The sequence below is a fragment of the Lotus japonicus genome, chromosome 3 (genome assembly GCF_012489685.1).
Source record: "Lotus japonicus ecotype B-129 chromosome 3, LjGifu_v1.2".
Lineage (NCBI taxonomy): Eukaryota > Viridiplantae > Streptophyta > Magnoliopsida > Fabales > Fabaceae > Lotus > Lotus japonicus.
In genome coordinates this window covers 83,941,966-83,964,618 of record NC_080043.1, presented here as the reverse complement: position 1 = coordinate 83,964,618, position 22,653 = coordinate 83,941,966, and the positions used below count along the sequence as shown (strand labels likewise).

Sequence of the window (22,653 nt, the reverse complement as noted above, 5' to 3'; positions counted from 1 at the left end):
TAATAAATTATTTAAATTTAAGTGCATACTACTACTAATTTTATAAGTTCTTAGTTTTTTTAGATATATAAGTTCTTAGTTGTTTGTTCTTAAATATCAAGTTAAAATTAGCTTTAAAAAAAAGAAGTTAAAATTAGGCTTAACTGCACTTTTGGTCCCCCACTTATACTCTTTGTGCGAAAATGATCCCTAAACTTAAAAATTACAATTCTGGTCCAATACGTTAACATCTGTTTGCACTTTTGCACATCACACACGAGTCAAGAGAGTCTCACACACCATGAGATGTGTAAACCATCCGACCATTGGTCCAAGCCCAATAGCTCAGCACTCTTCTCAACGTGACTCACTTGCAGTAATTTTGCACATGCAGCCGAAGCAGCACCTAGTCATCCCTTCCAAAATTATCTGCCCAATAGTTAAAGCTTAGTTAGAATATGCTTCTTGTTTTTTAAAAATAAATAAAATAGTTCACCCACCAAATCAAAAACTTTTGTAGCAGCAGCCATGACTACTACACCCCTTCTCAAAAACCATCACCGAAAAAGAATTTGGTTTGGAACTATCTAAGGTATCAGTCATGGCATCCACAAGCAAGCTTCCAAATTCAGCAGCTTACCCTAAGAAAGTCAGTGCTATAAGCTAGAAGAATGTCACAGTGCTGAACAAATGTTCTCTAGTCGTTCTGCAAGAAATTATAATGAATGCTAAAGTCATTGATAGTTTGAGGTTGAATGGTTGTTTATCGGTTTGATGGAGGCATTTCATCATGCATCTTAGCCAAATTATACATTATCATTGTTCCAGCTTAAGGCATAACTCATGTGGGAGATGAATAATTCAATACCTTCTTAATTATGTACCCAAAAATATAGTAAGTTTTGTGTGTTGAAAATATTGAATACTTTCTTGGATGCTGCTAAGACAAATAAAAATGGATCCAACAACTTTTGGCTTTTTTAGCAACATTAAGAAACGTGCAAGTGCCAAGATTTTCAGTGACCAATTTTGATGAGGCAACAACATGTTAAAGGAACATAATCCAAATCAGGTAATTAACCAAGGTCCACAAACCCTTGTTGTAACATGTTCTAGGAGGAACAAAAATCAAAGTGACCAGAATGGTATTCATGAATTATAACTGATAAGTAATTAAATAGTGAATTCCCAACATCAATCAGGTACAATAATTGATCAGAACCATATCTTTATGCTTTCCTCAAACTAAATCCAACGTTCCTTCATTTTTTTTTAAATATTGAAACTAAATCTTGTACAAACAGAGTGAGTATGTACAAACTAATCTTAATAAAGCAACACCAGAGTAACAATCATAGCAGCCGCAACTTCTAAAGACTTCCTCAGATCAATCAAATTGCACACTGAGTGTTATTAGTCCTGCTTGTACCACGTCCAGCAGCCCAGCCAAGTCTGATCAGTCCTGCTTGTATCACGTCCAGTAGCCCAGCAAACCTCTATGCCTTCTGGTCACTCCTTGCTGCCTTCATCACAATCCCAATTTTCATTCACCACCATGTGTCAACAACCTCTTACTCATTTCCAACTTCAGCATAATTTGATCCATTTGTGTTTCCATTATTAAAATGTTTCAAACATGTTCCCATTAATTAAGGATCTGCAAATGTCAGTCATATTATATTGAGAGAAGTCACAATTTAGAAATTATACTACAATACTTTATGCAATAAAGAAAATAAACTGCAAATTCTACCTTATTCTATTTAGAGAGAGAGAGAGAGAGAGAGAGAGAAACACTGTAAGTATTTAATAGCCTAGAGAATGGATAAAGGAAGTCAAGTGCAAGTTCTAGAAAAAAGCTGCTGCTTAATTTCAAACACATCATGCAAGGTTGAAGAGCTAGAGCATTACCATTGCCCAAATCTTGTAGATGATTTTTTTATTGAAGATGATTTTCATAATAAAAGATCATGAAGGGTAAGACTTTGGCTAAAATTCAAGGTCTCAGTATTCAAACATCAAGAATTGTTTTGATTTTTCAATCATATGATAATCAGTTTTACTTCATGGTTCAACACCTAAACAACTATAAAATTTTACACAACAGATTCCTATTGTTTTTCAAAGCAAGGTTGAAGAGGGCCATTGCTCCAACTTCCTGAGCCATCAAATTTCCTTCATGCACAACTGATTGTAAAACTGCAAAAGGGCTTCAACAAACTCATTAGCTCCCATAAAAATTCAGGCTTCCAGCTCATCCCTCAGCAACAACCTTTTCTATTCCACCACTTCACTTTTCTAATCATAGAAAAAAGTAGAAACTTTTGGTAGTTTACTGCTAATGTCCAGTGTTGTAAAAATTGGTCTGAATTATTCAGAATCAATGTTTAAAGATTGGAGCAATTATTTATGAGTTGCAATTAATTATCTTTCATGTTAGAACCTGCAGAAATAGTACTGAAATACCAACAAAAAGTAAAGACAAAATCCTTAAGACAAAATGGCATCCACCAAACCATCATGCACTTCAGGATAGTCTTTCAAGTAAACATTATGCCATCAAAACATATATATAACACTAATGTACTGTAGCTGAAGACAGTGAAGAGAACAATATCGAAATACATTGAGAGGCTACACTGTTAGGCATTGAGAATACACCAATTCATTGAAGATTTGCAGTCTAATGTCTACTGGAAGAATTGAAAAGGATTTATATTTGAGAAAATCACATTAAAACTTTTAATATGAGGGGAAAGTACTGAATGGAAACACATTAATTTAAAATAATCATCTGTTTTGTATCAGTTAGATGTCTCAACTCATCAACTTACTTGTCCATGAGAGGAAGCAAAACACACGAAAGCCAAGAACCCCAAAAGAAGAGTGACTCTTGAACATGCATGGATTGTTGGCAAACCAAAATTAAGATTGAACATGAATTATATTAACCGTTGAAGGAAAATAAAGATATTACATATCGACAAATGACGTGGATACCTGAGAAGGAGAGGGTAGTGTGTGAGCACCTCACTTTTCAGAGTCAGTACTCAATAAGTCATTTGACATTGAAAAACCTGTCAAAAAATACAAATTCATGGTTAGCTTATAAGCTTCATTAGTGGGCCAGAAAATACTTGGAATATTAAGCATTAACATTCAACACATGATGATAAATATTTAAATCATAACAGAGCTAAAGATGAAGGGCATTTGAAATAAAAAAAAAATTACTGCTATTTTCTTTGATAAAGAAAGAAAATTTATCAAATTGTTAAACCAAACATACGATTAGCACCATTAAAATGATCAAACATTTGACTAAAGGTCTGTTGTTCTAAACAACTGAATAAGGTAGTGATGTTCATAAGCCACTATTAATTACCATTCATTGATTATTATTTTACGAATAAATACTCCAGATTACTGAAAAAATAAAGTATTAAATGCTTTTCGTGTTCTAATGATATTAAATGCTTAGAAGTTGTCATTTAATACATTTTATTTCAGTCCTGTATCACTCAACTCAAACTATAAGCAAACACATAGAGATAAAGCACTCTAATGGCTTGATATATTTACTACTTGGCACGGGCTACAAATTCTAGTATTTATCATGATAACTGCAATGGAAAAGGCTGTTTTATCAATAGTAGCTATTAAAATTTGTAAGTCAAAAAAGAATTGCTCACATACCTGCTGAAGTCTCAAAGCAACTTTCTGGTACACTTCGTTCATCTCTGTGAAGTAATTTTCTTTGGCTTAATTGCACATTTGCTCCCTCATCTTTTGCCATTGTGCGAAGTCCCTCCCCCATGATTAAAATGAGCGAATTTCCTCCCTCATGTTTCAAATTGTGCTGCGGTTAGTTTTCCATCCAATTACTAACGGCGGTTGCTATTTTCACCACCTCCTTTTACTAACCACACCCCTCAATCAGAAATAAAAATAAAGGAAAAAATAAATGAAATAAACGACAAAGCAGAAGCAGAAACGTTCAATGGTTCTTCTTGTGCATACACTGAGCATGGTTGAATGCACACCATGACCTCGCAGACGATTCAGTACCACAAATGTTTTTGCAATCCCACGAATAACAAGAGAGAGAGGCACCGTGGTTGCAGCTCCTCCGCTATCTGACTGAAGGATTTGCAGATTGGGAGAGAGAGAGAGATAGATGTTGCAGGTTAGAGCTTTCTTCGCATCTTCTCGCTGCAGATCTGGTAGGTGGGTCGAGGTTGATCAAAAGGAGAAGATGATGGGGTTTGGGTACTGCAACGGTGATTCTTAGAGCAACGATGGTGGGTTTGGCGTGTGCAGCGACTCGAAAAGGGAGGGGATGGTGTGGTTTGAGTTAATCCCTTTGACACACTCGTTTTTTCCTCAGAGTAACCCCTGTATTCGATTAGGATTCAGATTTTTTCTAGGGTTTGGGTTAATCTCGACCTGGGTTAATCCTTTGGCCCACTTCTTGCTGAATATTTGGATTTTTTTCTAGGTTTTGAATGTTTTTTCTGGGTTTAAAACATTTGAATGGGTCTGATTTTTTGGGAATAAGTTTGATTTTCTGGAGATTAGGTTTTGATTTTCATGAAGATGTTGGAAGGAGGTCTGGGTTTGGTTGAAGAAGATGGAAGATAGAGGTTTGATGATTTTATGGATGATGGCCATGAATGATTGGTAATCCGGAATTAAGATGAAGAAGAAAGAGATTTGAGATTTTTTTTACAATTCTTGTTTTCTAATTTTATTTTTTTAATGTGTAATTAACATATGCTTATGTTTCATCTCAATCTTTGACTTTAAATCCCATTTTGCAGGTCATCACTCATCATTTACCAGATACAGTACGATTACCTTAAGAGAATGAGTTCTATAATTTTCTTTTTCAAAAAAAATTAACCCTTTAGTTTCTGGGTTTTGTTTGATGATAGGGATGAGGTTGAAGATGAAGATTTAAGCCTCAATTTCATTTTCCTTTTTTTTTAACGGTTTATCAGTTTAAAACAGGGGGTGTAGGTGTAAATTGGAAACAAGGGGTGCAAATAGTAAGCCATGTCAGCTGCTCCGTTAAGTTTTAAACGGCTCACTAACGGAAGGAGCTGATTTTCACAATTTGAAATATGAGGGAGAAAATTCGCTCATTTTAAACATGAGGGATGAACTTCGCACAATGATAAAAGATGAGGGAGCAAAAGTGCAATTAAGCCATTTTCTTTTATGGTTTGGATCTGTAGGTTGAAATAAGCATAATCAAATAATCGAAACATTAGTAACCTCGAGACTTCTCATGATTTAATCTGTAGGTTGAAATCGGTAGAATCAATTATCAAATAATCAAAACATTAGTCACCATGAGACCCCTCACGCAAGGCATTTGTATCACCGTTGCATCAACACTTTCAACACTTTTGGAGGAAATAAAAAAGGTTCTTTTTCTTTTTTTAACCTTTTGTTGGGTATCATAAATTGCAAGTTTCACTTCCATTCTCAAATTTAGATGTCTAAACAATAGTACCAACTTGCATTGAAGAAATCCCATTTATATCACTATAGCATTTGATTAATAATTACAAAGTCTTTAAACTGCAGAATGGCACTAAATAAAAGAGGATAAAAAAGTAGTAATGAAAGAAGTTCCTTCCGATATAGAACTCAATTTATTTCATTGTAATAAATAAGCAGCTTCAACAGTAGAGTAATGTTATGCTCAGAAGGATGAATAAAAGATTCCAGTCCAATGGGTATATTTAGAAAGAAAAAAATTATATCATAATTTTTCCTCAAAGACTAATTAAGATTTCACATTCTTGTTAATTAATATTTTCACCATAAAAGTCATCATATAACTCTTATTTAATTTACATCAAAGTTTGCTTTATCAATATCTGTTGTCATAGCAAAACTATATAGTAAGGAAATAAAAGTAAATAGCACAGTACCTTTTGGTACACTTCTTCTTGCCAATCAGCCCCACTTGGTTGTGCAATCTGTGTTGTAGAATCCAAAGAAGCTACAATAGGTATGATATGAAACAAACATAAGAATGCATGAGTGTGATAGCAGGCCAGTAATGAAAAGGACCAACACTATGTGCAAACAGCAGAGGATACCACCCCACTATCTATAGTTATTTAGAAGTAGGGAATACTTAGTGGGGGTGGGGGGGAGAAAAATATTGGTGTTCATTAGTTAGTTGAGAAAGGGTCAGGGTCTCTAGAATATCCTGAGGAATGGTCAGTTTATGTATCATCTTCTACCAACAAACCCAACCTCCACCTCCCAACCCCCCTCCCCCCTAGACCAAAGAAAGGACCATTACAGCACAGTGAAGGATCCAAGGACACCTCTGCCTCACAACAGAGTAATTCTCCTCGCAACAACCATTTTAAGTTTATTAAATAATGTCCAAAGTTTTTTGGGGGTGGTGGATGATTCACACTGACTTGGTAACTGTTACACAAGTTCAACATGGAATCTTATAACTTTGTAATACTAAGAGAATGGATTTCATATTGATGTGTTGACAAAGAAGCTGATCCTATTACAAAACTACACAGACTACAATTACTCATGATGTGGATAATATCATGACACACCTCACATGAAGTAAACACATGCTACATTTTCCGTGTAGAACCTGAAAGTCAAATCAAGGCTATGCCCATTCTCATTTAGAATCTTAAAATCACACATTTCATCTTATGAAAAAAAAATCTCAAACACAGTTCATAAGTTTATTGCTCGTACTTGTTGTTCCTAATTCCCTAATTCCCACCTAACTAATTTACGATTTCAAACTGCACACATTCCTAAAGTCAAACACCAGTGTAAACTAATGAGGTTCAAATAATTACACTTGATAGTTATTTTAGAAAGTTTAACTTGACTATTTCACTCTAAGGGACTATGCTGTGTCAATTCCTGTCGTGTGTTAGTGTGATTCCTCACACTAACATCTAATAAGAGAATTCTTTCCTAAACCATCAAATCCAACCCCATTAACTGATATCAGTATTAAAATAACCCATTTTGGGTGATGAATCACAATTACATATAAAAACCTTTGGTATAATCAAAATCATATGAAAAACATGTATATTGAATAATTGAGAAAATTCTACATGATTAAAGATTGTAAAATACAAAAAAAGAATAAATAATTGAGGACATGACACAAATATCTTGCAGAGGTAAATTCGTGAGCTGGATATGTTGTTTGCTCACTAAGCCGACATATCCAATAATTTAGGGTACATGAATTTCATTATATGATCAACAAATAATCACCACCACCAGGCCAAAGGCAAGAAACACACACTATAAAATTTCTCCAAACATGATTTTAAAAAGAAAAGAATCATTATACTATTTCAATGTTCCTGATTGCCTTGATAGATAAGAGGTAAGAACAATTCTATTACACATATACATATATATTGATCTGCACTCAAGATTAATTTAACACTTGAAGTGCAACATAGAAAATATTCTACCACTGCTCAACAACTTGAATAAGCAAACTGCTGCACTTTGGCAAATTATATTTATAGACAGGAACTGCAAGCTGTGGCCAGCCAAATTACAACTGTAAATGACTAAGTTATATTTATAGGTAGTAGATAACCTCCTTAGGGAACGACCTTCTATGCACCAACACGGCAACAGCTGGCCGGTGGGATGTCGAACCTCCTGGCTCCTACATCTAGAGTGCGTGGGAAAATCGATGAAGTAGAGGGGACGAATGGGGAGGGGATGCTTGATGCTCATGGGCATAGATCATAGATTCTCTTCTATGGTTCAAGCATCAAGAACAACCATGAAACAACTGGAGTATGCAGCTGTCAATGACGAAGAAATTGCTGGAAATCACGTGAAGAGAGAGACGGAAATCATGTAGCCAAGGAGGATAGGTAGTAGATCAGCTCCTTAGGGAAGGTGACAGAGGGCTGTGTAGGGAGGTCTGAGCTCCTACCTCGGTGACAAAGGTTTGTGGAGGGAAGGAGGTTTCAAGTGGCTACTACTCCTAGACGTACCCAGCCCACGAAACCGGCAGGCCCAACCGCAAACGCAGTGGTAACAAAAAAAAAATGGCACTGGTGAACAGTGCAATTGGATCTTGCATTTTAAGTTAGTAGATGCTGCAGGCAGGCTCGATATAAAGAAGAAAACCCCAACAAAAATGTGTCCCATTTGCTCTTGTAAGCCTATAGTAAAAACAGAAGTGGTTGCACTCTTATCAGATGAAAGTGTTAACATTGAGTCAGTGACATTAATGACATTGATGGTTTGTCCTACTCCTATCAAACTCTCGCTGGCAAGGATAACTTTGAAATCAATTCCATTCTCCTTCTCACAAACATGTGGGAATTTCAAAGGTGTCATCTTTGAAAATGAGGAAGTGGTTAGTTTATTTTTGCGGTCTTGGAATGCATATGGTTATTCTGTGCTTTTTGGTGCATTAGTGCATATATGGTTTAGAGATGGAAACATTTAAACATATGGTCACACTCCTTTGAATTCCCAGGAATCTAGAATACTTTTGGAAAGATTTTCTTGTTCTTAGTTTTTTTTGGTTGGGTGTCTATTATAGAGATACCGGTAGTGAGTATGAATAGGTTCTTTAATAGTATTTCATCTTTTCCCATTCTTAGAGACTTAAGGTTTTGATAGATGTATTAAGAAAGAGCAGTGATACACGGTACAAAACGAAGAGCAACGACAGCTATTAACACAATTACATTTTTTTATGGAAATCATAGGGAGGATTAAAATGTAGAGAGAGATGTGAGCAATCAATGGTATTCGATCTAGACAGCTAGGCATTTGTGAGTTTCGTCAAATGTTGTTTCGAGCCATGTAGCATTATTGATTAAGAAAGAGCAGTGATACATTGTATGAAACGAAGAGCAACGACTACTATTAACACAATTACATTTTTTATGAAAATTATAGAGAGGATTAAAATGGAGAGCATGACAGAGAGAGCAATCGATGGTATTAGATCTAGATAGCTAGGCATTCGTGAGTTTCGTCAAATGTTGTTTCGAGCCAATATATTAATATTCTTGTTTCTATTAAAATTATTACTTAACTTTTTAATATATGTCATTTATTTCTCTTCTTAATTTTGACTTTTCAATTTTCCTATCATCATTAAGTTAAGGGTACAATTAGTAAAACATAATTAACAACAGAGAAATATTTGACCATTAAAGTTTGCAATATGAATAGTGAAAAAATAACTTTAGAAAGTATGTTCATTTTTCAAATTGTTCTTTAAAAAATTAATTGAGTTACATATTGATATTATGAAGATGAATTTGGCTTATAGGTCATCACATTAAGTTGAGAAGTTTCAAAGATTCCTCTTCAACTCAAGCAGAATTGATTCCTCTTCAATTCAAACAGAATTGGCAAAGTAGAAAGAGTTCCTAATCAGTGACACAATTTTCCTTCCTACGAACAAATGAAAAATCAAAACTAGAGTAGAAGAATCACTATTGTCCCGAACCACAAAGACGAGGTAAGCTACCTTAGATGGTGTCTTCCAAGTCTCAAACAACTTAAGACATACAGTCTCAAAACACACTCAATGGAAAAAGTTCGGAAGCCAAAGATAACGTCCATCCGAACCCAAGACAGAAAGAATGATGAAGGAAATAGGGAAAGAAAATAGAGTGAGTGAGAGTTAGGGGGAAAGAAGAAGGAGAGGGAGACAGGGTAGTTATGAATTATGATAATAATGTAAATTTTATTAAAAACAAAACAATATAAAAAATAGATACAACGATAATGCAATTTGGAAAATGTTATTACAAATAAAAATCTCCGTTTAATGAACAGATAAAGGGTAGATAGATCAATCAAATTCTTTCCTCTAGCAACAAAACAAATAAAATATTTTCCTTTTTGAGTTATAGCATAGTGTAAAAGGTAAAATGGAGGGAAGAAGTAAACAAATCACCATTAAAATAATTTTACACGTTGTAACATCGGTTCTAGTAGTAAAAAGTAACTATTTGAATTTTAGATTAAGAGTTCAATCTTGTGAGTCACACACTTAGGAAAAGAGACATTTAACGTTCACTACATCTGAATCGAATTTGTGAGAGCAATTTAACACACTAGAAAAATAATTGGAATGAAACCACATGTCACATGCCTTAAAGGTGTTATGGCTATCGTTCAAGCATGATGGAGAATTGGTTGGCACCTGGGGATTTATAAATGATCATTGGTTGGCACTGGCTCTCGCTCAAGGAAAATGCTGTCCACATTTTTTATACATCCACGAGTGAGACACATTTCTAACGGTAGCATCACCATTAGAAATGCGTTTTTATCTTTTCTTTTATAACTGTTATTTGTGGCGGTACCAAACCCTCGTAAATTTAGATGTTGATGGAATGTCCAGTCTCCCGCGTCTACACATTGAAACTGATATAAAAACCATTTAAGAATTAGAATGTTTTGAGAGAAGCTCAGAAAATTCCTATAACTACTAGATGAAGCATGTTGATTGCATATATTGTATATTGTCTTGGGTTTGAATTGAAGTTTAAAACTTGCCTAGAAATAAAGTATATTTTATGGTCAGTCGTTTATCACTAACGACATACCCTTGTTTTAAGTATTGATCATGGACAATATGGTTATCCTAATATTTTTTAAAATCGAAATCAAAACAAAACGTTCTATATTTGTGTCAGTAAGACAGTAACAACTAACAAAGAGATTGTTTAATTAAATTTTTTATTTGAAATTGTCCAATCATGAACTCACAAAGCCAATTAGACAACACAACCACCAAGTATCATTGGACACTAACATTAACAAATTGAGCTAACTTTCTTTTTCATCTCAATTTCACTTTTTTTTTTTTCCGTATCATATCATATACTTATCATTTCTATTTTCTTTTATCTCATTATTAATGTGAGTAAAATTTATATGTGAACAAAACATTATTATGAAGGGATTTAATCTGAGTGTCCCATATGATCAATAACATAATGGAGCCGGAAACCATACCAATCTACTTACTCCAAAATCCAAATGATGACACAGGAAATGAAAAGTAATCATCCAGCCAATTTTCTTCGAAAAAGAAAAAAAGATTTATATAATCCAGCCTGTGCAAAATGGATAAACTGCTAAATAAATAAATTGAAAAAAAAAAGAAAAAAAAAAATAGCAAGAGTAGAATGAGCATGCACGTGTACAAATGTATGTTATGTGTCTCTCTACGGTGGAATAGCCGTTTCCTCGTATGACACCTTCCTCATAGTCCTCGAACACAATCTTAATCGCATGTTCCTTCTCCCTGTCTGTTTCTTTCAAAACATTTTCAGCTATCTCTGTTCTCACCGTTTCCATAGAAATTATCGTCATTTTGGTTTGACCCACCAATTAAATATACACATTTTTTCGCAACCCCAAGAGGTTGCTTTTTCAGAACCTTCACTTTTATGGCATTTTTTTAAAACCCCTTTTGCCTAAATGGGATCTTGCTTCTGACATTTGAAGCATGTGTTGAATTTGATTCAACGGTTCATGTGGGTGTCCTGAGAAGAGGAGGATTTTTTGTTGGTAATTTTGCATTTTTGTTGGGTTAGGTCACTAGGCTAGGCTAGGCTTAGGGTTCTGAATTCAAAATGAATGGGCATGAGAATGAAGAACCTGCTTTTGAGATTGGGGTGGTGATTCCTAGGAGAGTTGTGCAGGAAAAAGATGAATCTTCTGACTGTGCACATGTCCTGGTAGAGGAGTTCAAGAAGGTTGGACTCATAGTTGAGAGAGTAATTGGCATTGCAGATGAGTTCATCAAGGTAATTAGGTTTTGTCAATGCCTCTCTATGTTTTATATTGTTTATGGTGTTGTAGGAGTGTTTTTTCTTTATTGTTTATGACAAACCTTTCTTAATTTTTTTTTTCATATAATATTCTCATGAAAATTCCCATTGCACACTGTAATATGTATCTGTCCTATGAAGTAGACCATGGAGTTATTGTTCTTTTTTCTTGGTTTGTCTAGAAGAATTCTAGTCTGCTACTTTTTCTCCTGCCAAGAAGAGACAGAGACAGAAGAGGCTTTTTCTTCTTATTATTTGTTCCATGGTTTTATCTACTTCATTGTTTATTCAGTTCTGTGTTTCTAATTTAAGCTTGCTTGTTGAGTACCTAAAACTTAAATGTGATTTGTTTAGTTGGCTGCACCTTTGGAGACATTGGGGAGAGCTGCAGCTGAACTCCAAATCAAGAAACTGACTCATATTGGTATATGCAAATCCCTGAAGGGGCACTTGTTCTACCTATTACTATTTGTGTTTAAGTTCACTGCTCCAGATGTTGCTAACTAACATGTGATGTCATGTCTGGTGCTTAATGGCAGGTATGGATTTACAATTTGAGGTGGAGGAGGTTGAAGCTTTTGTGAAACAACCTGATGGTTCTGTTTTCAGTTGGTGTGAGCGTTTTCAGTGCTACTGTCACTTGATATATGGAATAGTGAGTAATTTTCGTAGCCATTCATGATTCATCCTTCTTTTAGTGAACAAAAAAGTTATGACTTGTTATTTAACTTTTTTCTTTGATCACTTGATTAGTATTATGGACATGACTATCATGGAATGGCAGTCTTGTATATGAACTCTCCTATTGACATGTCTTAGCATTTTGGTTCTCTTGTGTTTTGAATTTGCAGGTAAACAACAGCAAGTCAGCCAAAACCCTTAAATTTGATGGAAAAGAAATCCATTGGGAAGTTGGGGAGAATCTACTTCAGAAATTGGAATCAGAGAGGATTGTTAAGCAAGTCTTTCCTTTGCATGGTGTTTTTTCTCACATGTGCCATCAAATTTTCTCTAGATTTAGAATTACTTGAAGCCTGAACTATCATTGTTTTTCTTTGATAGATGAAAGGACGAGAAAGAAACTTCTAAGAAGTTGGGCACTTCATTGGTGGGACTTCACGAGTCAGCCAATCGATGAGATTTACTCGTATTATGGAGCAAAGGTAAATGTTACTTTGAGCTTTACCATATTGTTTGAAAATGATATTTCCCATGTTCATTAGTCAATGGCGGAATGAATAATCTGCAGATTGGAATCTATTTTGCTTTTCTTGGAATGTACACACGGTGGCTGCTCTTCCTTGCTGTATTTGGGCTTACTTTGCAATTGATTGATTTTGGGTGAGCAAATCTTCCTGTTTGTGTATGTTTATGCTGCCACATAATCTTTATTCTTTCATCTAGTCAAGTGATTATATGACTTTGTATCACATTCTAGGTCATTGAAACTAGTAGTACTTCCTATTTTCTTCGTCGTGGTGATACTTTGGGGTATAATGTTTTGCCAATTCTGGAAACGTAAAAATGCTGCTCTTTTAGCCAGGTAATGGTTTACTTGTTACTTCTTTTGGGATCAGTACATTCACTTTTCTTTTATATTACTTCTCTTGCTGAGCTTCTTCCCTTTGATCCGCACCTTTTCCCTCATGTTTCGGTATTGCTTGTAGATGGCCTATTAGCTCAGCAGTTGCAGCTGACCCAGGATACAAGATTCCAGCCAGGAAGGGATGTTCCCTGCAGCCCCCAATGGAACTCATAAAAATATTTGAGATTGATAAAGCAAAAGGGAAGGAAGTATTCCAGAGATCTGAGTGGTTGGGGCGTCTGATGCGATTCAGAAATGATGCTATCATTATCTTCAGCATAATATGCCTTCAGCTACCGTTTGAGTTGGCATATGCACATCTTTATGAAGTTGTTGGTTCTGATGTAATCAAGTAAGTATCTGAATATTCCTTTTTGAGCTTCTACTTTCTACTGTTAAATGAATATTCTTCCACACACAAAAAATTGAATATTTTGTTATTTCTTTTATGGAATTTCTTTCTGAGTTACTCTCTTATTCCCAATTATTCTATATTGTTCTTTTGGTCTTGTGTCTTTACAAAAGGGCCTTCCACTGGGTTCATATAATTATTATTTACCGCAACATTTATTTTTCCATCATCTTCACTGATATAGTGCTCTCAACCTTTCTGACAGATTGTTTGGTATATTCTCAGCCTATTAGAGTATTTATGTGATAATGTTCTGTAAATTAATTTTTCTGACGCTTTAATCTTTAGTTGCTATAACCCCATTTTGGACTTGTTATTACTTATTACTGTGGAACTAACAAGTTAATCTCCATCTAGTAGAGTAAAACATATCACCATCATGATCCTCTACTGTAACCTCTGAAATTCCTCTTGAATATGTGCTATTTGTCTATTTCTCTCTAAATACCTGTCATCTTTTCTGTTCTGTATGCTTATGCTAGATGCAATTCATCTCATACACTCCAATCTAGAATTTCCCCCCTTCTTACTAGAGTATAAGGACTTCAAAATGAGATTCATTTGGTTCTTCATCAGTCCCATCCCACAACTACAAGCTTCTCATTCATCAAATGAGAAGGGACTACCTTGATTGTACTAAATAAGCTCTAATGCAATACCAAAAATTATCTTGTTATTAGTCAGATAAATTCTATCTTTGGTTTAGTCAAACATGCACTAATATGACTCTTGTTGTAAATGTTGGAGTTCAGGTTTGGGTTCACTGCTGTTTATCTTTTGACCATTCAATATATAACCAAGATTGGAGGCAAGGTGTCCGTCAAACTTATAATGTATGAAAACAATGAAAATACAGAAAAACGGGCTGACAGCTTGGTCTACAAGGTAAGAACGAGGAATTATTAGGTCCCATGTTGCTTTTTTCTTTAGCATTAATCACGGAACTTAGGATTTATTACTTTCTCCTGCAGGTGTTTGGTCTGTACTTTATGCAGACTTACATTGGAATCTTTTATCATGTCTTATTGCACCGTAACTTTTCAACTCTTAGAACAGTGTTGATTCAGCGGCTCCTTCTGTCTGAGGTTGTCCTAGAAAACTTTTCTGTTATCGTTGCCTCTTCCTTCTCTCCATTTTCCTCTACATTTCTAGTTTTCTCCCTCTCTTTAGTTTAGGGTTTTTCCCTTTAACTTAATGGAGTAAAAAAAACATTTTTCCAGGTGTTTGAAAACTTGCTGGAAAATTCATTGCCTTATCTCAAGTACAGCTATAAAAAGTACAGGGTTCGGTAAGCCTTTTTCATCCCATTAGTCTCTGACATGGAATATGGTTGGCTTACTATGTATGCAATATTAGCACCATACATTAGCTAATTTATCTTTCATTTGTGAAGACACAAGAAGAAGTATGAGAAAGGAGAATCAACAGACAAAATCCAGTTTACTTCTAGAGTAGAGAAAGAATACCTTAAGCCGTCTTACTCTGCCAGCATTGGTGAGGAGCTTGAAGATGGGTTGTTTGATGGTACTTCTGAATCCATTATGCTCTCAAATTGCATATATATAATTCTTGAAAATTTGGAGTGTAAATAATTTCATCTGGATAAACATGTGCATGTAGCAGTTAGAACTTAGAACTATAAAGGCTTAGTTTCTCATCATTTCCAGAAGCATCAGAAGACTGACACTGTTTTATCAATTTAACTGAAAAATCTTAACCTGATTGCAGATTTCTTAGAACTCGCATTGCAGTTTGGAATGATTATGATGTTTGCCTGCGCATTCCCACCTGCATTTGCTTTTGCTGCTGTGGTAAAAATGCATTTTTATACCTTTTTTTTGTACTTGCCTACGCTTGCCTTCAACATTTCTATAAATTCTGTTCAGTTCATTTTGAGCTTTTGTAAAATATTATGTTGTTGACAACTCAGTTGCTCCCTGTTTAGAACAACATTATGGAAATCAGGACAGATGCACTGAAGCTTCTAGTAATTTTGAGGAGACCAGTTCCTCGTGCCTCTGCAACAGTAGGAGCCTGGCTCAACATATTTAAGGTAAATTCATTTTACGGGACCTGGGAAAGTACTGTCAATTATTTTGAATGATCCACTTCAAATTACTGATAAATTGGAACACCTGTACCAAATAATCAACCTAGTGCATCTATTGAAATTTTCAGAATGTAACTTTTTTAAGTTTGAATTTAATGAAGGGGGCATGTTAAATAATTTTTTAGGTCCAAACTACCAATTGTCATTGCTATTAGGGGGAGTTTGTTTGAAGGTATGAGATTATGTTCCCTGTAATAAGTTTACTAGGAATATGATTCCCGGGTAAAATATATAAATGTGTTTGGTAAGTTTTTATTTGATTCAAAAAAGTAAATAGTCTCATAGAATGTTGTAGAAGTGGGAATTTAAATAGTTTCCATTCCCATGGGAATATAAGTTTGACTTACCCTTTATCATGGGAATAGAAACTAGGCATGATGTGAGTAAACTACTTTCTTGAAAATAAATCATACTTGGAAACATTTTTTCATAACTTGTACCAAACGTGGGGACATTGTATTCCATGCTTACTTTCCTGGGAATATTTTCAGATACCTTGAAAAAAAAACACAACATTAGATGTTTTAATGACTATATCCTTAAACATGGATGAGTGCTTCATTGGTAAACTCTACTCTTTCACATGTTACACTGTGAAGTATACTTGATTTTTATGACACTAATATTTAAGGATATCCTTCGCTATGCAGTTTCTCATATTGGTGTCTATATGCACCAACTGTGCTCTCTTAGCATGGATGTATGATGAGGAGGGAAAATGGAAAATAGAACCTGGACTTGCTGCAATTTTAATCATGGAGCATGTCCTCTTGTTGATCAAGTTTGGTTTCTCTCGCTTGGTTCCTGAGGTGATTGTTTGTTTCCTCTCTTGCTTTACATCCATAATAATTATTCCTTTCCTTGTCACATGTTTTATGAGGTACTGTTTTCTTTGCAGGAACCTGCTTGGGTAAGAGCCAACCGTGCAAAACACACTACACAGGCTCAGGATATGTGTTCTAAGAAACTTTTGAGGACCATTTCAGGAGGAGAAAAGAATTTTGCAGAGGTGAAGAAGTTGGAGTGAGTTTTGGTGATGATTTTCTTCCAGCTTTATAGGTCACTTCATTGTCCCTCCAGCAACAGAGAAAGAAAGTTTAAGCTGGACTTTTCTTTTTATAATCTCTATTTCCCATGGTTGAATTGTGTATATTATAAGGGATTTTGCTGTAATTGTGAATATGGAAAATTACCTCCCAAGTTTATCAAAATGTCAGTGAAACAAGGACTATTTCTTTTGTTAGGGGTATTAGACTTATATTGTAGCTTCAGTGCTCAAGGGACCCGGAATTGCATTTAGGAATTTTTCTCTTGTGCATTTTTGTAAATTTAATTTATTTTTTCATTTAGTATTCTGAAAAGAGAGTTGTATGCTTTGATATAAGAAAATGTAAACACTATTTAAAGAGGGTATTTGAGTTAAGTTATATATCAATAAATGATCTCTTATACTATGTGCATAATTATAAACAACAACCATTTTGGAAGAGATAGTTTTGAGTTTTGACACTGAATTCATCAAAATTCAATTTACAAACATGGTGTCATTTTATATATAACAGAACAAATAATGGAAACCAAAGTAGAAAGACCAAAGCTAAGAAGGAAATTCACACTAGACAAAATAGGTTAGCAATTCATTGGAAAGGAAACAAAATTATTTGTAATTCCAGATTATATTTACAACGTCTCTTTATGAGATTGAGATTCATGAAGCAATTTCAACGTCTTTATATTTACAATTGGTTCCTGTTAACGCAAATTTGCAAGGGAGGGAAGGAATTTCATGTTTTACAACCACTAAACTTAAAATCTATGCACAAAATCTCAAAGCTAGAACCATTTCAGTAAATTCTTCCATACCAAAAGCCATGTCAGATTTGTACCATAGATATATCAAATTGTTACTCCATCAAATTTAAGAGTTTGTTGGATTTACCAAAAGTATAAAAACGAAAAAATAACACATTTCAAAGCTTGAAGTGTGTTATTTGCTCATTTTTTTACTTTCTAATGGTAAACCAATCAAACCCTAAGTCTCTGACTTGCCATAAGAGCTCCCGAAACGCCCACTGACTTGGCGCGCATATGCAACAACAGCCTTAGCCCACTTCTTGATCTCAGCCTTCAACTTGTTAGAATCCATGTCTTTCAGCTGCTTCCCTTGCTCCATAGGCACCACCTCAACTGATGAGAACCAACGATCAAAGCGCCTCCGTTTTGCAATGCCATTGCCATCATTAAAGGACAAAGATTTCTTTACAGACATGGCTGCTGTTTCAGCAGCCGCCAGAATAGCACAGTACCAAACGAATTATGATATATTGTATTGTTGTATCTACTCATTTATAAGGCTAATGAATGATACTTGCGCAAGTAACATAGTATTCCAATGCGTGTCATATTTTGCTTTCATTGACCTTAGACTTTGTCAATACTTTAAGATGGATTCCTTAGCAAGAATTGATACCTTATCATATTCTACTTGAAGTTTTTCTTATTTTGTTTTTCCTTCTATTTTGTTTTCGTTAGGGAGAAGTAATTAATAGAATTATTAAATGAAAATTAAAATGACACTGATTTTCTTTTGTATGGTATGGTTCAATATAGTAGGCAATACAGGTTGGCATCTATGGGGATGATGTTTACTTTTTCAATATTTGATGTGTTCCTGTCCGTATGAGTAGAGACCGTGTTAACTTAACTATGAAGAATAATTAGAAAATTAATAAATAGATTTGATTAATATATATGCAATTTTTTGTTGCAAAGGTTATCTAACAAACTCTTCCCGTGGTTGGATTTGAGAAGCCTGGTTTTTTTTCTAAGAAGCATCTTGATTCAAAACAAACGTAATGAGATTGGTGTATAATTCAACATTGTCACGTATGACAATTGACAAACCCTCATATCCTAATGTTCCTGTTTTCCAGCAATATCAAAATATTTATTTATCTCATTTTCATTTTTTTTTGTTAATTGTCTCATTTTCATTCACATTCTCTTTCTGTTTCTCTCTTCTATTTCTATAATGAGTTCATGACTCATGTTGGTTGGCACGACCGAACACACCAAGTGTTTTTCTTGGATCAATCCATTTTTTGTGCTAGTAAAATGAAATTTTAAAAGACACTAAAAATAGAATTTTAAGAGGTCATGCAAAGTTGTGTGTTGTTTAGGTGAGCAATATAACATTAATCATCTATTACATATCTCATTTCCCTCTCTTTTCTTCATTATTTTACTAGGTGTAAGTGTGTTTGGAGTGTCAACCAAACATTATTCGTATTGTGAATTAAAATATGCTTCGAAGCTATAACTCATTTACACTCCTATCACTTTGCACTTCATTCTACCTTCATTTTCTATCTATCTCACTCTTCTCATTCAATTATGAATTAAGTTTCATTCACACTTCCACATAAGTGGGAATTGAGTGGAGAAAAGCAAGAGATAGGAAGAAAAAAGAGAGGAGGTGAGTGATGATTTGATTGAAAGAGAAAAGAGAGGTGAATAGAAAATGAGAAAAGTTGAAAAGATGTGAGTGTGAATGAACCATAAATCCTCAACCATATTACTAATCAAATCACTTATTTTCTCTCACTTTTCTTTTATCTATCTCTTCTCTCAACTCTATTTCCACTTAAAATAAAGTGTGAACAAAACTTTTTGAAGAGGTTAAAATCAGAAAATGATTTTTTACATAATTTTTACACAGAAAAAAGAACACGGTATACTCAAAGTTACACAAATGAAGTGATGTTCCCTAATATCTATCATTGAGATAAAAGTACAAAATGAATTGAAAATAAATAAAAATTCATTCACTTAACATGCAATTGAAAGTCCTTTACATGGCAGAATAAAATACATTTTTTATTATTTAGTACCTCTGTTTTCCTTTTCGTCTTTCAAACCATAAAGTTGTCCGATGCAACGTAGAGGCGAAACTTAATGGGGTGGAAGATTTAAAAAAATTATGTCATTTACCATGAGAAATTGTTCAATGCAAAGTTGAGACAACTTTACGGCGTAAAAATTTTACTTGTTGATGTTTTTAATTGTTTAACAGTTCATGATCTATGTCATGTATTTCTATGTACAAGGGCCTTGTTTCTTTTTCTGAAATACATCCTTCTGAGTATTAAATTGGCACTTGCACTATATGTTTCAACTACAAAATTGCATATTCTTTTGCAATCAAATAGGAAATACTCAAGTAAGAAAACATAGCCTGCTTTGAATCAATTAATTCAATGCTAATGGCACTAATCATCATGATTTTGATACCAATTGCCAGCTTCTCATAATCAGTTGAATATATATCATCGACCATAAAACAGTAGAGAAATCAACCAAGTTGAAAGCTATATCATGCTATAGGTCTAGTCTTATGTTGAATACCAAGTAAATAATTGCATTTCAAAAAAACACTGGAATCTAGGATCAAGTTCAAGAAAGTAGAAAAACAAAACGAAGGGACAAAATCAATGATTCTTGAGATCACTCTCACTGCCTGCCGCGGACCTTCAAAGCCTGCCTATTCCTCTTCTTGACACCAGACTTAGCAACTCTGAGGCTTCTATGAACGACGCTCAACCTTGCAAGAGCTGCCTTCTTGAGATCAGGCCTGTAGTAATTATTGGCGATCTGCAGCACATGAAATGATTGGGAAAGGATATCAGATAAATTTAATGAAGCATACAATTCAAAAAAATTCTTAGATGAATGCATTCGAGGAAAAAGACATGAACAAAATACAAAAGAAAACTATTGTGGTAGAAACCTAATAGAAACAAGAATCACAAAGACAATGAAGAGCAAAAGCAGTCGGACTGTCCAAGTAAAGCCTAGTAACTTAGTGAGCTTATCACGTGAACAAGCAAAATATATCAGAAAGAGAGAGAACACTCATGAAATAACTTCTGAATGATATATAAACTTAGAAGCCAAGCGTAACATGTATTTCATTGAGGAAACCCAACTAGGGATTCTCTCTCTCTCTTATATGTTAAAGGCTCATCACTGCTTAGTCTAGTCAGCAAAGGCCCTTTTAATGTCAACTTAAAAAAGCATACGTTTCTGAACCATTGAAAGATCTAAATAAACAATTTCCTCATAAAAGTATACCAAACTTAAAAAGCAAAAATATAAAACAAAAGAAACAGGTATGTCTCATTCAAGTATCACCTGCAACATATAACAAGGCCTTAAACAAATTTGTGGAGCACTACATCTCACCCAAAGAAATACAATCATTACAAAAATAAAAACAGACAGGCAAGTTTTAATGCCAAACAATAAATGCAATGAAACATCTCCCAGAAATGTAACAAGTTAAAATCTGTTCTTACTTATGTAAAGGATACCAAAATAACCAGGTTCCAAAAGCAAAAATTATAGGACTGTTATAAACATTTTTCTAAGAAAATGCGGACATGTTGAAATTGATATATAACAAATGAAAGGAAAATGATTTGTAGACATCTGCATAATGCATAAATCCAATAGTGAGAAAGGAAGAGAGAAGCAGTAAATAAACAGGAATGTACACAGAATGAATGAAGAATCAAAAAAATTAAGATCAGTCAGACTCAGAGATACGATACAAGAATAGAACCCTTCTTTCCAGAATTAGGACAAGAATTTATATACAATTGACATGCATTTGGAAGTTAACCACAAAGAGATAAAGTGGGTTTTTGAAAAAACAAAATTACCTGATTTTCGACAGCCTTTGCCATCTTGGAGAACTCCTTCTTCATGACTGATTTGTGGAGCAAAGCAGCAGGCTTGTTTTGTTTCTTTGTCTTGGTTGTGGCCAACAACACAGACTGATCTTTACCCGAGGGCTGAATGGTAACAGTCTTCTTGTTCGCCAAACCTAACATAACAGTGTAAGTTAAAATTCAACCACATACAATTTAAACACAAGGATCAAACCTAGCAACCTAGCATACCATAGTAAAATGAAAATTCAACCACATACACTTGAAACACAAGGATTCTATACATAAGGTTAATTAAAATGCAGCCAACACAGATCAATTTTCTCCCTCCCTAACCCCTCATGGATTGAACAATTGATCATCAATTTTCAGAAACCCCTAAATCACCCCATGTACTATCTCAATTATACAATTCCAAATACTATCATTGATATTGAAGTGAACATCATTCATTTTGAAAAAGATTAAGTTTTTCAAGTACCCATTATCAAAAAATATATATATCTCATCGAAATTGACAAAAAAAAAAGATGGGGATATACCAGAGTGTTTGAAGGAGTTGAGATTGAAGAGATTGTTGCTCTCTCTGCTGAATTCAACGCTCTGAGTGCCCCTTCCGAACTCTTTGACCAAGAAAGAGTTGTTCTTCTTCACGATCTCCCACACGAGTTGCCCTGGAACGGTCGTCATCTTCTCCTCCTTCGCCTGCAACGCTCAACTAGGGTTTTGCTTTGAGTTCGCTTTATGTATGTTGCAGTGGGAAACCCTAATTTCTCAATTTGAATGGACCGGTTTGAAGTGAGTAGCCCAAGACTCAAATAAAAATAATAAAGACAGATTATTGAGTTTTTTTTTTTAAGATTATTCTCTCAATAATTCAAACCAGAGGCCCAACCCAAGCTTTATACATGAAAAGGGACTCCATAGCTACACTTATAAACTCAACATTCATCTAACTTGATTACCTTTGACTTGAGCGTCGA

At 34.5% G+C, this 22,653-nt stretch overlaps 3 protein-coding genes, 1 long non-coding RNA gene and 1 other non-coding gene across 5 annotated transcripts; 1 reads left to right on the top strand and 4 right to left on the bottom strand.

The window, feature by feature from the left end:
- Positions 1-1,113: 1,113 nt before the first annotated feature.
- LOC130746607 (uncharacterized) lies at positions 1,114-5,361 on the bottom strand. The gene is made up of 2 exons (XR_009022166.1): positions 3,676-5,361; positions 1,114-3,056 (listed from the first exon to the last, which is right to left on the bottom strand). It is a non-coding gene; the product is annotated as an uncharacterized LOC130746607 (long non-coding RNA).
- Positions 5,362-11,227: 5,866 nt separating this feature from the next.
- Positions 11,228-17,302, top strand: LOC130746606 (anoctamin-like protein At1g73020). The gene is made up of 16 exons (XM_057599287.1): positions 11,228-11,810; positions 12,189-12,258; positions 12,374-12,489; positions 12,686-12,812; positions 12,897-12,997; positions 13,084-13,175; positions 13,273-13,377; positions 13,502-13,771; positions 14,584-14,716; positions 14,803-14,916; positions 15,052-15,119; positions 15,225-15,355; positions 15,560-15,642; positions 15,777-15,884; positions 16,592-16,750; positions 16,840-17,302. Exons 1-16 carry the CDS (start codon positions 11,637-11,639, stop codon positions 16,966-16,968), a joined length of 1,980 nt encoding a protein of 659 aa, XP_057455270.1. The 5' UTR covers positions 11,228-11,636; the 3' UTR covers positions 16,969-17,302.
- Positions 17,303-17,557: 255 nt separating this feature from the next.
- Positions 17,558-18,274, bottom strand: LOC130742834 (uncharacterized). Its single transcript, XM_057594932.1, has one exon. It carries the CDS (start codon positions 18,208-18,210, stop codon positions 17,974-17,976), a length of 237 nt encoding a protein of 78 aa, XP_057450915.1. The 5' UTR covers positions 18,211-18,274; the 3' UTR covers positions 17,558-17,973.
- A 1,968-nt stretch (positions 18,275-20,242) lies between these two features.
- On the bottom strand, positions 20,243-22,433 carry LOC130746605 (60S ribosomal protein L28-2-like). Its single transcript, XM_057599286.1, has 3 exons — positions 22,213-22,433; positions 21,662-21,825; positions 20,243-20,591 (listed from the first exon to the last, which is right to left on the bottom strand). The coding sequence occupies exons 1-3, from the start codon at positions 22,358-22,360 to the stop codon at positions 20,451-20,453; spliced, it is 453 nt and encodes a 150-aa protein (XP_057455269.1). The 5' UTR covers positions 22,361-22,433; the 3' UTR covers positions 20,243-20,450.
- Positions 20,879-20,973, bottom strand: LOC130709653 (small nucleolar RNA R24). The gene has a single exon (XR_009010131.1). It is a non-coding gene; the product is annotated as a small nucleolar RNA R24 (small nucleolar RNA).
- Positions 22,434-22,653: the final 220 nt, after the last annotated feature.